Source organism: Camelus ferus, chromosome 2 (assembly GCF_009834535.1).
Source record: "Camelus ferus isolate YT-003-E chromosome 2, BCGSAC_Cfer_1.0, whole genome shotgun sequence".
Lineage (NCBI taxonomy): Eukaryota > Metazoa > Chordata > Mammalia > Artiodactyla > Camelidae > Camelus > Camelus ferus.
In genome coordinates this window covers 14,089,999-14,108,160 of record NC_045697.1, presented here as the reverse complement: position 1 = coordinate 14,108,160, position 18,162 = coordinate 14,089,999, and the positions used below count along the sequence as shown (strand labels likewise).

Here is an 18,162-nt window from a genome sequence, read left to right as displayed (position 1 = left end):
TCCTATAGGCCCCTTAGAACTATGACAATATTCTGCTAAATCCCCAAGGCTTTGCCATAATGCGTTTAACAAAGGGTTTTCGTTTTTGTTTTAATAAACTGAATAATTTTGAACCAGGTAGTGATGGGATGAAAAAAAATGCATTATGAAAACAATCTGGCTGCAATGTTAAAATGATCTAATGAGAATATAACCTGGAGATCGAAATTCAATCAGCAGGTTATTGTAATTGTTCAGAGGTAGCAAAGTGTGGCTGTCTAGGGTCGGGTAAGCAAGAAAGCTAAAGACCCATTCTGTCTCAAGGACAATGTGGCAGCCACAGAAATATCTTGCCAATTACTATTTTATACATATGTGAGTTAGAATCCCAACAATCAAATTTTCTTGTGTTTTTTTGTTTTGTTTTTTCTTGTTCTGGAAAATGTTTATAAAGGTACGTTATACAGATTCACGTTTATATGAGAGAGTGCCGTCACTGAAGAAAAAATGCTAAGGCACCTTGGAGATGAAGCAAAGCACAAAGTTGGAGAGGTTATTTGTAGCAAATTTGACAACAGTTGTCGGGGATTATCACAATTCAGTGTGCTTTTATAGAGTGAGTTCAAAGTAGGCAGATTATAGGACCACGGACAGTTCCCATGTTACTGATGGTGTCGCATGCTGAATTCCTGACACATTTTACAACTAAGAACCCAGACAACCATCAGTTGCCGGTTGTCCCTTTTGTTCACAAGCAGCATTTTGGATGTTAAAAGGACATCTAGCCCTCGTAGTATAAAATTCAATTTCATTTGCTATCTGTCTAAATGAAGAGCCCCCTACACAGGTTTGCTCATTCAGAAGGTTCTATGTCTCACCAAAGACCTGATTATGGCATTAAACTAACACTGAAGATAGCAGGCTCCTTAAGTGAGAGACTGAACTCCTCTTCAAAGTCCCTTCAGCCTCAGGCTCACTGAAAACACTCTAGGAATGATCTGGGGGCACTAAAAGTTACAATCTCAATTTGGTATCAATGGATTTCATTTTTAGGATAATTATGTAAAAAGTATGCACATAAGTATGACAAGAAATGTAATGTACTAAACAGGAAAAGTAGCTGATCATGTTAGACATTTTTTAATTAGGACTTAACTTACAGGATGAAGCTAACATCTTGCATTTGAATGGTAAAATATATAATACACTCATCTGACTATTATATATTGATTCTATATTAGGTGAGCAACCTTTGTTCCCTAGCATCATGAAGTATGCAGACGATAGAGGAAAGGAAACCAGCAGAGTGATATTTAAAACCAGAGAAGTGTGAAACTTTGCAAAATATATGTCTTTCTGTGTACCTAGTTTAGAACTGTGAATTTTCCTCCTATGGGTTTTAATTGATCCATCAATAAAATAAATCAAAGATGACAGAGTTCCATAAAAAATGAAATTTCTAAATAATAGAAACAGCTGTGTAACAACATATAGATTAACTCTCTCTCGTATTTGCCAAATCTTACAACCAATAATCACTGCATCCCAAATTGGGTGATTTGTTTCCTAAAAATCACAGCCATGCATTCTTGTTTCCCAAATGATACCATGACTTACTCAAAGAGAACCAAGCTAAATCATCTTGTAACTTAAACCCTTGTGTATAAATTAATGTATGTTTAAAAAAGAACAGATTTAAATATTTTCCCTAGCCTATTTTTTTAACCAAAAACAGGGAGTTTTCTTGGAAAAGGAGAGTGACTCATAACAGATGACAATTTAATGGAATTGGTATAATGCAAGCAAAGGGGAAAATAATGTATTTATGAATGGTAAACAGTATAGTGTAGAACAAAGAGTACATTTTGAGGATGTACTGCAACACAAAAAAAGAAGAAAAAACAGTATATCTAAAATAATGCTTGTTGGAATTTAATCATTCTAAGTATTCAGGCTGAACTCACAAAAGAAACTGATGTTAAAGTATATTAGAGTTTGCTTTCATGATGTGAATAACTATTAGCAATCTATTTAATTTTTAAGTACATATATTTGTACATTTTGCTTAAATCCTAGGGTAGCATGACTAGAAATATTTTCTCATAAAAACAAAAGACTCTGGGAAATTTTCTGTACTCATAAAATACATAGAGAATAAGTTTACAAGTCTCAGCAGTAAAGTAAGGTATAATCTGAATATTCTCCTAAATTATTCAATTAAATGGAAATGCCTCATAGATACTTGAAAACAAAACAAAACAAAACAACAGTGTAACATGTCTCCATTCAAGAATTGATCAGAAGGAGATAAGGCTTTATAAATCAGTGTTAAGTATATTAAATACATATACAAAGTTTATCAAGAAAAATCATATAAACATTGATTATCATTTTGGTGAGGCATCACTGGGTAATGATACGGTATCGATACTTGAATTCATACTTGTTTGGAGAGTTTAAAAACACAGATGTAGATCCTATGCAGAAGCGTTGCCAGCGACTATGATAAACAGTATAATTTAGCTGATATTTTAACATGATCTTGTTATTCTCAGATCTCACTGTCTAAAATGCCAGGAAAAAGAAAATGGTTTTAAGCTGCAACTGGAGAAAACTGGGTAATAATATAAAGTTGAAAGGGTTTTAATCCAGTTTGGAAATTAATAGAGGTAAGCAAAAAAGTTACGGGAAGTTCTCTCTGAAGATGTTTAAGAGCAAGATAAATGTCCATCTGTCTAGGATAGTTTTATTGTGGCTTGCCTGGAGGAAGAGGAATGAGATCTGCTAATTTGCAAAATTTCCACAGCATCAATTTCATGTTGTCAGGACGCTGCCTTGAGCGTATTTAGCCAATCCACACGATCAAAGCAAGTGCTTCCAGTGAAAATCTGATCACTGGAATTTGCTCTAAATAAGGCCTGAAAATGGGGGTAAATCCAATAAACCCAGTACAGTGCACCCAACTGATCTTTTAGACACTGCTTTGCAAAGTATCGGCTTGATGCAACTAAAGTACACATTCCTTCTGAGCAGCCTTCTTCTTCCTCTTTGACTCTGTGAATGACTCAGAACACTAGCCATCGTGGCACCAGGCCGGGTTGTCCAAGTTATAAACGCACACACTGGAATGACGGATAGGACCAAAGCTCCGTGCCTCTCCTTCTCATATTGAATACTAATAATATTATTAATGTCAATATCTATGGACTTTATTTTAAAGTCATTACTTGATGACCATTTACCATGTTAATAATAATATGAATTAAAATTTACTCTCAGTTCTAACATATTTTTACCAGGTATCTTTCTTAACTTTTAATGATAAAACTAAACCTCACACAAAGTCCCAGGCAATTGAACTTTTTTTTTGAATAATGTAGTCTGAACTATTTTTAATTATAGCAAAATGCCTTTTAACTGTAAACTTCTGGCAAATTGTAAATATTATCCCATTTAATTAAATGAACTTATAAATGCACCGTGGTGTTTCAGTGTTGTCCTCGTGGCCTTTCATTCTCTGAAATGAAAGGCAGTAAGACCAGCAGGCTTTGCATTGCTCTTAATAAATTCTTTCTCAATTCACCTTTACCTACCACTACTCACCAACACACGATATAAACCAGCCTTGTAGAGTCCTTTATATGTTTTCCTTCAGTCTTTCTTTTCTAAAATATTTCCTGGTAACTTCAAGCAATCCTGTTACCTGTTTCTTTCCTCAGTCCCTGTAGCACTGAATAACTTGTTTACAAATGAAGGTCTTATGTATATTCATTTAGTACTTTCTGATGTATTTTCTTGTTGCGTTTTGTAGCTCGGTGTCTAGTTGACCCGGGATAAACACGGGTCCAGTGTATCTCTTTCTCAGGCTGCAGATTAGTTCCTGTTTTACTTTCCCGTCTCCTTCCTGTGTGCCCTTTTCAGTGCTAACCTCTAGCACTTGATTAGTGAATACTAATGAAACAGTAGACTGTATTTCATAGCATTTTACTGTTTTAAAAGATTTTTTTCACATTATCTTTCGCTAATAACCACAACAAATGCAAGCAGCTACTATATTCATCTTATAAAGGGCTCAGTGAAGTTTAGTGATTCGCCATGTCTATAAATCCAGAAAACAGTGAAAGATTCTGAGACTCCAGTTCTAAACTCATCTCATGGTACACATAATAGTTGCATTTAGATTTGGGGGGAAAATGATGCATGTGGAGAAAAATATTTCAAAATTCCTGCTAAGTCAACACTGCATTCCTCAAAGTACGCTGGCGAGCATCTCACTTTTCTTTTTCTCTCTAAACTTTTAAAATCACATTTTTTAGAGAATAAATAAAGAGGAATTAAGGAAGAATCCCACCATGACCGGTATCTCACTCCCAAATGCATCCTTAAATATGGGAGAAGGATTACTTATAGACTTGGGTTCCCTAAATATCTTCACTAAGATTAAAAGCCACCTGTTTTAAGGGCTTAGAAACAATACTATCATAAGATTGCAAGTGCCATTCCCAAAGGGTGGTCAACTTTGGCCATTACTATCCTTTCACAGGGACATACAGGCAACTGGGGTGGGTTGTGACATATGTTGTTCTGACCAGACATAATACACAGAGACAGTTTTGAACACCCTACATCTCTGAATCTATCTGATGACTTCCCTAAGTCTTCATTAGAGACAATTAAAAAGAAAGCAAATAAGATCTCTTAAACATGTAAATGCTAGTAAAACCCGAGGACCAGGATTTTGATGGTTCTACACATTTATACCTAGAAGTCTGTATTTTTCTGTCTTTACCTGCACACTTAGAAATCACAGATTTGAAACAGAAACCATTTATGTTGAGGAGAAGACATGGGGATCATCCCTTGTAGCTACACGAACAGTCGTCTTCTCTGAGGAAGGGAAACATCTGTCTCACTTTCGCTACTGGAGAAATATTGTTGGATCCCACCATGAAGAACTCCGAATGTAAGTTAATTCTTGAAAAATGCCTGCCCTGTTTACTACTAGCTAAGAAATACTGAATTCCTCATAGTTAATCTCAGCACACAGGGGCTCCCCCGCCGCCATTCCAAACTAATGTAAAAGCTAAGGAAAATGTTTTACATCCTAGATTCACAGTCAGTCAAAACCCATCATTTTAAAAGGATAATATGGTATTTTAAAATTTATTAAGATATATATCAACAATATTAGGATTGTCACTGTGATCTTAAATCTGATATCTACTGAGCTATGCACACTTGGAAAAACACATCTACACGAGGCAGTAGATTAAAGATTTGTCAAGGGAAAATACAGAAACATAGTTTCCTTTTCCTTTGTTCTTTATTTTGCTGTTAAAGAAGGCTATACATATATTCTTTCATAAAGGTGTAAGAGGGAAAAGATGTAAGAAAAATATTCACACAAAGGGAAAGACAATTTTCTCATTCTCATACTGTTGGCATTTAATGAAAATGGTGATCTAAAAGCTACTTTAAAAAGCTGTAGCTCTGGGCCACAAGTATCTCTAAGAAGAAAATATTATCTACTCTTTCCAGAAAAAAAAATAGTTTATATTCTGCATTCCCAATAAACACTGATAACAACCAAAAAAGGAGTTACTGAAATAAACTGACAGTAGGAGGGAAGAAAATACATTGTAAATACCTTTTAATCAAATAATTTCTTTCAGTTTCACAAGATTAATCATAAAGGTTTAAAGAATGAATTCGGTAACAACTTCAGTTTCAAGACATCTTCTAAATGACAGTCTCTTCAGATAGCTTGTGAAAACAATTTAAAACTTATTGTTATGAGCTCTCCTAAGGAAGCATAAAGATGTATGGGCTTTAATCATTTTTTGCCTGACATTTTATTTAATACAAGTTAAATTCAGAAAGTGGATAACTCTTTTAAAAATAGTATAAATTAGAAAAAAAATACTTACAGATTTTTAATATCAACTGCCCCACGGAAAGCTTTCCTTGGAATTGCCTGAATTTGGTTTTCACTGAGGTCACTAAAAATAACAAAAAAGAAAAAGATCAAGTTATAAATACTACTTAAGAATTATTTTAATCACAATGTGTTTGAGAGGTGGTAGAGCACTTTGAAAAAAAGAAAGCTGAGAAATACTAAAGGATCATAGTTAAATCCACAGCATTAGATGCCATTTCTAATACTTGCATTAGAAATATAATATAATACACATGAATAATATATGAGTATAAATGAAAAGTTGGACTAAATAATTTCTTGAAGTAGAGTTTCAGATCTTTAATTTCATAATAAATTATTAAATATGGTTCTCTTAAATTTAAGAGCTGATTCACCTCTGTGTAATACAATATTTCCTTAAAACAAATAAAAAATTGTTCATAACAACTTCAAGGAGCTCTGGTTTTAGAACTTGATATTTCTCCAACATCACTAACATAACTTCAGAAGTATATAGGGAAATAGTCCATCCTAGGCAAGACTGGGCAAGAACTGATAAAACCTGGGCCATAAGATTAGGTTTTCATCGTGCTTTCAGTAATCTTGAAAATGGAACATGGCAACAGTGGCCCGACAATAAAACCCACAGTTCTTGCATGAAATATTAACAGCAGGTTGATTTAGAACCTTCTTTAAATAATTCTATTATAACCATAAACACAGACTGTCTATATTTGCATTTTAATTTAATTGAGAAATACATTTTAATCAAGGGGAAAAAGCACTCTTTGAGTAGAAATGAGAGTTTGTAAAAATCACTCATCTCGTGAAATGGATCATTATTTTCCCTTCAGAGTTCAGAGGCAGTTCTGTGAGCTCACAGTATTAGTAGCCTTAACCCGTTGGATATAAATACACACACACAAGAAATGTCACTGAAAACAGAACACTTTAAGCAATGCTACCACATAACAGAAAGCCGAACTATCAAATAAAAAAAACTGTTAAAGTAACAATGAGGGCACAAAAATTATCTTTAAAATTCTAAGATAACTGACGCTCACAAAGAAAGATGAAGCTACTGACCACAGGTGCATGGCTGATGAAACAGAGCCATTTTCCAATTATGTGGAGGCACAGTGGACGGATTCGTCCGCACCCTCTCCCCCAACACTTCTTAGGACCAGAGTGGGTTGCTCACACACTTGTGGCCATGCAACAGAGAGAACTGGCAGATGCAGAGATTTAGTGTGTGGTTTTGACCTCATTAGCACTGAGTTTTAAACAACTGAGATTTGCATTTATATCTCAATATCCGCAACGTTCAAATAAAAAAAATGTTTGCTAAGCAATCTGTAAAGGAATAAATGGTAGTCTATTGAAAGAGTAAAGGTCCTTAGCGAACAGAAAAGAAAAACACACACATGATTTATTACAAACAATACATTTGCAGTACGTGCTTATGTAGGGGTTAAGGCAGCCATTCATTTCCTAAGTGATGTAGCTCTGTAACTTTCAATCGCTTCTGTATATTCTTAAGAGTAATAAAAATTCATTTCCCCCAAAATTGCTTATTTCTCCAGCTTGTCATTGATTCAGACTGACTTCCTTCCTTTGTTTAATGACATCGAGTTACAAATGTTTAATAGTATATATTTAAAAGCCTTGATGCTAGAAACAGTGCTCAAAAGAGGCTGCTGAGCTAGAAGAAGGTAAAGAGAGATACTGGAGAAGGAAAAATCAGAAAGTAGTAAGAAATGAGGAGAGAAAAAATTGAATTCAAGCACATTTAAATCTATAGCACTCCCTGAAAATCAACGTTTTTACTGTTGTGTGTCAAGTCAATGTTTTCTCATCACTTTTTTTTTCCCGACTTCTCTGAAAACAAAGCCTGCATTAGAGCCTGTAGGTGCCTAGAAATGGCGGAGAGGTTGGCCTCAGATCTTGCCGGCTTCCCAAGCTCTGCAGTCTTCACCTCCCACCAGCTGGGGTCATTTCATTCGCCACCTGCGATCCCAGCTCTTCTCAGTTTATAGGCTCAGTTGTTCTAGGGTCGTGGTCTCAAACGGGGGGAGGGTGTGGTGGGAGGAAAGTCAGGAGGATGACCTTAGGTGGCTCATAGAGACATCACTGAAGAGCACTGAAACACACAGTCAGAACAGCATCCCTTCTGGATTTGATCTTAGCCCTTTTGATTCCCGTAGGCAGAATTCTAGGGCAGAGAAGGGTTTTATTCTGCTAACACTTACCATCTTTTCTTTTGACATAATAGAGAGGGATGGTCAGGATCAGAGCCTCCCTAAAGTCAATGGTTTATGTGCCTCTGCCCCCTGCGTAGACTATTCCATGGGGTCTCTGCTCCTGCACCCAGCTCACTCCAGCAGGGAACTTCAGTCAAGTGAGCAATGTTCACCCAAGAACAGAGGAAGAAACTTAACAAGTTGTCAGTACCTGCTGTGTGTAATGCTTAAATTTTTAGAAATAATATAATATGAAATTTACATTCTTTAATCCACACAGCCATCTTGTGAAGTAGGTATCACTATTACTGCTATTATTATTATTATTATTATTATTAAAGAAACGAAGCTTCAGAGATGTCAGGTGTTAGTGCTAAACAATGATACAAAGAGTTAAAGTAGATGTAGAGGAAATCCAGGTAAATGTTGAGCCAAGATGCAGGGACTTCTAAGGATGACACGGGGGCTACTTAAGTCATCTCAGTATGTCCTTCTTAAGGCTTAAAAGTTAGGAGATATTTTTCTTAATTTATCCTAGCCTCTGACTTACATCATTTGCACTTTTATGTGAAATAAATGGCACAAGAGAGTGTATGGAGGTGGAAAAACAGAACTTTTCATGAGAGCAGCTTTTGGTCTGGTTTGCTTAGAAGGTATAACACGCAGTGCAGTAATAGGAGCTGAGGTTAGAAGGAAAAGTCAGTGGTGTGATGAGCAGACACATTGGTCCTGATTGAAGAGTGAGTGCTTATTTCAGCAGACGCTGGGAGAGGGGGACAGTGGTGGACGGAAGCAGGACAGAGGCTCTTCCCTAGATTAAACTGGCAATGAAACTTAGAATGAACACGGGGGTCAAAGACTCAAATGTGGATGACTGGCTACAAGACTTCTATGATAGTTGGGGAGGAACTAGTGAGGATATCATACAATATAATAACCATCAATATAATACTCGCTTGCCCTGGGCTGGTTCACGGATGAGGCATCTCCCAGCCTATAGACAGAAAAGGTGCAGACTATTAAGAATGGCATCAGGGATGCATGAAGAACCAAAGCTTAGAAGTGAATTGTATGTAGATACGGATCAGGCAGGGAAGAGAGAGGAGACAGAAGTCATTCTGAATCCAGAATAGAGGAACTATAAACAAAATTGGGAAATGAGAATTTGTCGTGTCTGTTATGAGTTTGGTTGTGGGAATTTTTCAGTCTAGTTAGAGAGATGTGATTTATGTCTCACTGTCTGATGACAACAGAGCTGGTACAGGGTAAGTAAGCATGAGTGGTATCTGAGAAAAGTGATTCAGGAGACCAGAGAGGAACAGTTATTGGAGGATTGACTGATTCAGGCCACTTTCAAAACAGAAAGGGGATTTTTTGGAACATGATTAAAATGACTGAGCTTGGCAGTTCTCATCCCCCAGTGCTGGTAGGGGTGGGTGGCCGAAATCCAAGGAGAGGGGAAGAATGCTGGAGGAACTAAGGGCATGGGCTGCAGACTGAGACTATTTGAGGTTGAATTCTTTAGCTCTGCCATTTATGAACCATGCGACTTTGGGAAAATTGCATATGTTTTCTGTACCTCAGTTTTTTCATCTGTAAAATGAAACAATAACAGTGCCTATATCATAGGACTGTTAGGTGGATTCAATGAAATCATGCTCTTAAAGTGATCAAAAAGTACCTGACACACAGTGGTTACTCTAGAGGTGTTGTTTAAACACAGGTTACAATTATTTTACTCGGAGACTTTGCTATGTGCCCCTAAATATATCTGCTCTGCTCCTTGAAGACCATCATAGACAATGTGAGCCATTACTGATGGGAGTGCATTCTTCTGTGAACTATGGGAAATGAGAAAAATGAGTCAGAACCACTGAGTTGGCGGAATGAAGCTGCCAAGGGAAGAGTTTGTAATTATATCACGAAGCAATAGAGTAGAAAAATGTGTTTCAGAGTAGGAAAATGGCTTGACTGGAGTTGATTTTTAGGAAGATTAATCTGGAAATTGAATTTCAGAGCAGGCAGCGAGTGGCACTGGGCAGTGTTGTGGAGAAATGGTGGGTCTCCAGCAACCGAGGCAATTCTTTTTGGAGAGCATTAAATCATAAAAGTTGAGGGTTGGGCTTAGTTCCAGATATAAGGTCTTTGATGCAAGTTAAGGTGTTTGTCATCTTGAGGAAAGTTTGGAACCACTCAAATTTTCTGAGTAAGGGAATATCAAAATACAAAAAGTACAAAAAGTGTTCATAGAAAACAACTGGTAATTGGGGAGCTGGGACATAGAATATACTGGCTTTGTAATTTTTTGGACACAAATAAATGGAAGGATATTACATGCTCATGGATTAGAAGAACTAATATTGCTAGAATATCCAAAGTGATCTACAAATTCAATGCAATCCTTATAAAAATTCCAGTGGCATTTTTCACAAAAATAGAACAAACAATACTAAAATGACTTTGGAACCACAAAAAACCCTGAATAGTCAATGTCATCCTGAGACAGAAGAACAGAGGTGGAGGCATCACATTCGCTGATTTCAAGCTATACTACAAAGCTATAGTGATAAAAACAGCAAGGTATTGGCAGAAAAACAGACAGATCAATGGAACAGAATTGAGAGCCCAGAAATGAATCCGTACATATATGGAACATTAATTTATGACAAAAGAGCAAAGAACATTCAATGGAGAAAGGACAATCTCTTCAATAAGTGGTTTTGGAAAACTGCACTGCCACATGCGACGGAATGAAACCGGACCACTAACATCATACATAGAAATGAACTCAAAATGCATTCAAGACTTCGACATAAGATTTGAAACCATAAAACTCCTAGAAGAAAACATAGATGGTAAACACCTTGACATTGGTTTTAGCAATGACCTTTTTAGGTTTGACACCAACAGTAAAGGCAACAAAAGCAAAAAATAAACAAGTGGGACTACATCAAACTAAAAAGCTTCTGCACAGCAAAGAAAACCATCAAAAAATGAAGAGGCAATCTACAGAATGGGAGAAAATATTTGCCAAACATATTTGATAAGGGATTAATATCCGTAACATGCAAAAAAGTAATACTACCAAATAACAGAGAAACAAATGACCCAATAGAAAAATGGGCAGAGGACCTGGATAGACATTTTCCAAGGAAGACATAAAGGCACATGAAAAGATGCTCAACATCACTAACAATTAGGAAAATGTAAATCAAAATCACAATGAGATATCACCTCACCCCTCTCAGAATGGCTGTTATCAAAAGGACAATGCATAACACGTGCCGGCAAGGTGTGGAGGAAAAGGAATACTTTTGCTCTGTGGGAGGGAATGTAACTTGGTGCAGCCACTAAGGAAAACAGTACAGCAGGTTCTCAATAGACTAAAACTAGATCTACCATATGATCCAGCAATCCTGCTCCTGGGTGCAGATTCGGTGGAAACAAAATCACTCACTTGAAAGGACATCTGCAACTCCATGTTCACTGCAGCATTATTCACAGTAGCCAAGACACAGAAACAACCTAAGTGCCCATCAGAGGGTGAATGGATAAAAAAATGAATGCAAATACACACACACGCACACGCACATACACACGCGCGCGCGCACACACACACAGGAGTATCACTGAGCCATGACACGGAAGGAAATCCTGCATGGACAGACCCTGAGGGCACATGCTAAGCGCAATAAGTCGAACACAGAAAGACAAATACTATATGATCTCACTTAGATGTGGAATCAAATAAAAGTGAAACACATGGAAAGAGAGAAAAGATTGGTGGTTGCCCGAGGTGGGAAGCGGGAGATGGGAGAAATGGGTGACGGTAGTCAAAAGGTACAAACCCCCAGTTACAAGATTACTATGTTCCTGGGATGTAAAGTACACGGTGACTATATTTAACAGTAATGTACTGTATATCTGAAGACACCAAGAAGGTAAATCTTAAAAGTTCTTATCAAAAAAATGTTTTAACTATGTGAGGATGTCAACAAACTTATTGCAGTGATCATTTTGTAATATTTTGAATAATTCTGTTGTCCACATTAAATGAATATCATGTTATATGTCAATAAACCTTGGAAAATACAAAAAAAATGTTACTGCAAATGCTCAGGCATAATCTGGAATTTGGCTCATGAATTAAAAATACTGATGCCCTGAAAATTAAAAGACTGGTCTCTTCATTTCCTGACATGATAAAGAGGTGTCCCATTCTAAAGCTAATCTCGATAGGCTGGATATGAACAAAGGTGGACATAAATGATTTCAAAAGGAAAGGTTCTACGTACTTGGTATCTGCACGGTTGGAAAGATTTAGGTCTCCCAGAGCCAGGGCTGAGAAGCAGTCGTCATGGTCATCAGCCGGGAAACCCTGAAGTTTTCCATTTTGGATCTTCCCGCTTCTACCACATGCAACGCATTCACAAAACGACCCCAGCAGCGTCTTCAATCAAGCCCCTTCTTCGTGTTCTCTACTGCCATGATCCCCGTGGAACAGTTATCACCATTTCATCCACGGCTGCAATTCCAAACTGATGTCTGTGCCACAATGTATGACCCCTTCCAATGCATCCTCCACATTGGCACTACAGTTATATTTCCAAAATGGAAAGGTGGAGGTTTTAGTTTATCTTGTGTCTATAGAATTCCTGCCATATGACCAGCCTTTAATAAGCAAAAGTTTATGGAAAGGAGGTAGAGAAAAGAAAAAGAACTTCTGAAAAAAAAAATCTTACAAAACATGGCAACTTGCTGGATGTGTGTGAGTAAGGAAGGGGGGAGATAAGTACAAACCTGTGGCTGGAGCCCTGACAACTAGCAAAATCTAGCAATACAGACACAGCCAGGGGAACTCAGGAAAGGAAGCTGGATTCCCGAAAGGACTTTAAATATACTGATGTCACGGCAACACAGGAGAGGTAAATGCCAGTGTTTCACAAAGTCTTGGAGACATTAAACTAGAGCTCAGTAAAGAGGTCAGAGGGAGAAGCACAGACTCACCAGTCTTTGCACCACAGTGAGATCCGAACTAGGCGCTGCACATATAAATCTCCTTTCAGATGGTGTGCACTGACGAATTTCATATTTGCAGGTTATTTTCCCCAAGAACCGAGGCATAGTGCACTCTAGATTTCAATATCTGAAGGTTGGAAAGTCAGCTGTGTGCTTTCCACACTCTCACTTCTGTTCTCTCATTCATGCATTCAAAAGCATTGACAGCATAAAATCTGATGTCATCATTGCTTTGTGATAATTCTCTGCTTCTTACATGGTATGTTTTTAACCAACTACGTGACAGCCGCTTCTTGATAAACAGCGCTGTGTTCGACATATAACCCTTCTCTTCTTGGTTTTAATAAAATCCTGTGTAGAAGAGGTTCCTGTGTCACACCAAGTCAGATGTAAGAAAGGTCTCTTTTGAGGGATCACGGGTGCTGTTCCTCCACTGAACACTGTGTTGTCACAGGGACCTGCAGCACCTCCTGTACTCAGCAACCAGAGCTTTCCTGAACGCAGCAGTAATACTATACATCTGTTTTTCTTCTAATCTCTAATATGCTTTGATAACAGTGCCCTCTTGCACTTAATAAAAAGTGTGAATAGAAGATTTTACACAATTTACCAACTCCACAGATACTCCAGTGTGAACCTGTGTTCAATTTAGAATGGATGAAATAAGATAATACTCAAAGCTAACATGCATCAGGCAATTATTAACTCCCAGGCAACACACTGTGATTTATTTAAGGGTTTCTGTAATCATATCAGAAAGTACTCTTTTATTTCCATTTGGAGGCAAGGAACTGACATTTACGGAGGTTACATAATCTAGCTGCAGCCATACAGTCAGTAAGCGGTGTAGCAGGGATTTGAACTTGGCTCTGCTGTTCTCCAAACCTCATACACTTAACCGCTGCTGCCCTGCTTCACAAAGGCAGTGGCTTCTGTAGTTCAATGACCCTGGAGCTGTGGTTTCAAAGCGTGGTTCTATGATCACCCAAAAGAATCCCCTGGGGAGGTTGTTTTAAAAAACAGGCTTCCTGCTTCCACCAGAGATGCCAGGCCATATCTCTTAGGGAAGGTCCAGGAACCTGTGTTGTTAACAAATCAGGTCTGCTAGATAACTGTTATTCCCGTTGTCTTTGGAACCCACGTAATAAGTAGCCCACTGGAACATCTCCAATAAGTGGTATATTCAAGTTTTTGTTTGATCTGTAAGCATGGCCTTCCTTTATGTGCATCCAGTTGGAAAGTAGTGAATGTCAACAGGAAATAAAATGAAAAGAACCATTAAAGCCAAAAAGAATATACCTAGTTCTCTGACCAGAGACAAGGGCTGGATAAGAGGCCGATTTCTTCACAGTGGTGAAATATACACAGAATGACATTTACCATTTTAAGCGTACAGTTCACTGGCACTAACTACACCCACACATTGTTGTATAACATCACCATCATCCAACTCCAGAATGTTTTGAGAGGTTATTTTAAAGACTATTTTTTTGTTTTTTTGCATAATGTAAAACCTTACAACCAGGACACTAATCTTGAAATAATAAATAATTCACAATGTAAATAATTTTTATGCTTTCTCTTTCTTCTCTTCAAAATTGTACCATAGCATTGTCTCATATTAGCACTGATCTTTGCAAGTCATATTTAACTCACCATTTGGGTTACATATAAGCACTCCAATTAAGTGCATTCAAGGAGGACATACCTAATTCAACAGAGCCATCAGGTAATGAGAGATTTTAAAAATAGCACATGACAACAGATTTTAAAAAAATAACCTCCCCTAAATGGGGAGATGTCGGTCAAAGCGTATAGACTTGGAGTTATAAGATGAACCAGTTCTGGGGGGGGTCTAAGGTACAGCATGATGATTATAGTTAGTAATTGTGTTACTGTATACCCCCAAATTGCTAAGAAAATCAATCTTAAGTGTTCTCACCACTATGAGGTGATTTAGATATTAGCTAGCTATGGTGGTAATCATGTTGCAATATATAAGTGTATCAAATCAACAAACTGTACTCCTTAAACATTATGTGTCAATTATATTTCAATAAAACTAAAAAAAAAAATGACCTCCCTGTGTACATTTTATGAGAAGGGCTCCTGAGCTAATAACCCATGTTTTATGATAACCATGTTTTTGTTGGCACATCTGAACACAGAGATAAACACAATGGCCAGAGAACACCCCTGGGTGTCTGCAGTGGTATCCTGTCCTGTACTGAGACAGGTCTGGAATCAGGTTTTGGATGGCAATCCTTGGCGCCACTCCAGAAAACCATGTGATCATGTGACATTGGTCAAGTTACTGAGACTCTCTGAATTAGGCTCTGTTCCTCTAATTCTAGAAGAGATATCAAGCACTGCTGGTCAGAGCTACTGCAAGGACTGAAGGATCTGACGCTTTCTATGTGGGCATGTGAAGTGTCTTGCCCAGTCTTAGCACACAAAGGCACCACACATGTTACCTTCCAGCACTTCAATTAGTTCAATTCAGCTCACTCCAAGAATTATTTATTGATGGAAGTGTGGAGCTGAAAACACTGCTAGTTCTTAGAAATAAAATATATGAATAACATGGGTATGCTCTCAAGAAGCTCAGACTCAGAAAGAGAAAGCAAGCAGGTAAGGTGATCATTATACCACTGAACTGATAAAAACATACCAGTTTCCTAAGGGGAGAAATAATTTTGTCATTGATTGGAAATATTTCATTTTGTCATTTTTGTCATTGATTGGAGTGTTGTGGATGGTAGATAGAAAAAAAAAAAAAGAAAACAAAAACAAAAAACCAAACCAAACAAAATAAACTTTGCTATGAAATTTCTTTTAAATTCTGCATTGCAATATAATTGACATATAACATTATATTAGCTTCAGGTATACCACATAATGATTCAGTATATGTGTATATTGTGAAATGATGGAGTTTCTCAAGTTTATATATGGATTCATGGAAGACACAGTTGACACTTGAACATGAGTTTGACCTGCATGGGTCCACTTACGTGCAGGCTTTTTTCTGATAAATACACAATTGGATGTGGAACCCACGGATAGGGAGGGCTGAGGGCTGACTTTATGTGTACACAATCTAATATACATGCATGCTTTCCCGTCAAGCCTCTGTATATCCATTTCCCCCTGCCTGGAATATTCACATGTTGTCCTTCACTTCATTAACCCTTCTAGTCAACCTCTGGAGCAGAGTTTATATATTCTCTGTTCTAAAAATTGTCTTGGAAATATCCTACCACTGGAGTAGGCTTCCTTCCTCATGCTCCTTAACATGTTATACTTAACTGATATACTGGATTTAATTGCTAATTTGCTTGTTGACACATCCCCCAAGAGCTAAAAGTTCCCAGAGAACAGATACTGACTAATTCATCACTGCATCCCCAGTGCTTGATACAGTGCCTGGCTGTGGTCTGTAAAGCATAAATAAAAATGTCCATAACTGATTAGCGAATTAGTATTACACTCAGTGACATTTAGGTTCTCAAGCAAAGTTACTTACTTAATAGATGCTTGATGTCTTTCTCAGGACATATTACATGAAAATATCATCATCTACTCTGGTAAATTAAGACCATCATGTACTTATTCTTTGCTGCCCAAAAATACAGTAAAAATACTCTTTTTGTGATCCAAATATCTTTACTGAGATCAGTAAGATAAAGGTAAGAAAAAAGTTCGGATGATTGTGTTAGTGTAATTACTAATATTTCAAGTGGAAAACAGTCACTGAAAATCTTTATTCGGCCCAAACAATAGTCTTGGTATCAGCTGATGGGCTTAAAAACTCTTTCATTCTCTCAATATGAGGCACAAGGATATGTGTGAGTTTCATGATCTAGTCAATAAGACATGGATACCAACCAAGAAATACTAATTTTCTGAATGTAGCGCCGTGAGTTTGTGTCAGGAATTGCACTATGCATCTGCTGAGACTTATCAAAAATGTGATGCTATTTTCTCATCAAAATAATTGCAATATGGTAAAGAAGACCAAGTATGTATGTACGAATACATGGCAAACACAAACTCAAGATGACATGCATCAGAAAATTAAATAATGAGACAGGACAAGAGTGAGGCAACATATAAATCAGGAAATGCTTTTGCAAGGGGAAGGCATTTGGGTCTTAGGAAAAGTGATGCGGAAGGTTTGTTAAGAAGAGATGGAAATTTGTTTCTAAAGAAGAGACCAGCATGGGGAGACCAGAGACACACAAGTATATACAGGGTGACATCACAGGGAGTGAATGTCAAGAAGACAGGATTTTGCTGCATTTAACAGTTAATCAGAAGGAAAGAGAGGTTGTGTTTGGATTCCAGAACATTCAAATATGACTGTGGAGTTTTCAGTTAATCTTATTATCAGTAAGAAACAAGATAAGCAAGTAATAAAACAAGATGAAACAAAAGTTTCAGAAATCTTCATGCAAGAATGACTAGGCAACATCTAACTACTTCAGAACAGAAAATTCTGTCTTCTCCTCCCCAACTGTTGTAAATGAAAAGTCATTGTCCATGTGTATATTCAATTCTGACTTTATAAAAACTTCTGGTCTATAAAGATAGCCAATCATCACACTTTCCTCCCAGAATCTATAGATCTCAACAAAAAAAGTGATCCTTGGTAATTATGAAAACATTTTCAGTGGAAGACAAGCTTCACTTGAAGAAAACCTACAAATCTATGATTGATAAATAAAATTGGCAAACATCAAATCTGAACAAATTATAAACCCCCCAAAGAGAAAATTTTTGTAGATAGATTTTAACAGCTTTACTGAGATAAAATGTACACACCTACAAGAGTATCAGTTTAAACCATATATATCAATGGTTTTCAGATTATTTAGAGTTGTGTAGCAATCATCATAATCTAATTTTAGAATATTTTCATTACTCCCAGAAGAAACCTTGCACTTATGAGTAGTCACTCCCTTTCCTTCCCCCCCGTTGTAGCATGTATCCACAGTTAATTTTTTA

The 18,162-nt window shown here is 37.2% G+C and overlaps 1 protein-coding gene across 4 annotated transcripts in view; it reads right to left on the bottom strand.

The window, feature by feature from the left end:
- Window positions 1-18,162, bottom strand: part of SLIT2 (slit guidance ligand 2) — a 347,903-nt gene that overhangs the window by 130,637 nt on the left and 199,104 nt on the right. For all 4 annotated transcript variants that reach the window (XM_032494701.1, XM_032494710.1, XM_006184694.3 and 1 more), the window contains exon 5: window positions 5,907-5,978. In XM_032494701.1, the coding sequence (XP_032350592.1) occupies window positions 5,907-5,978 (72 nt within the window). The remainder of the gene's footprint in view (window positions 1-5,906; window positions 5,979-18,162) is intronic.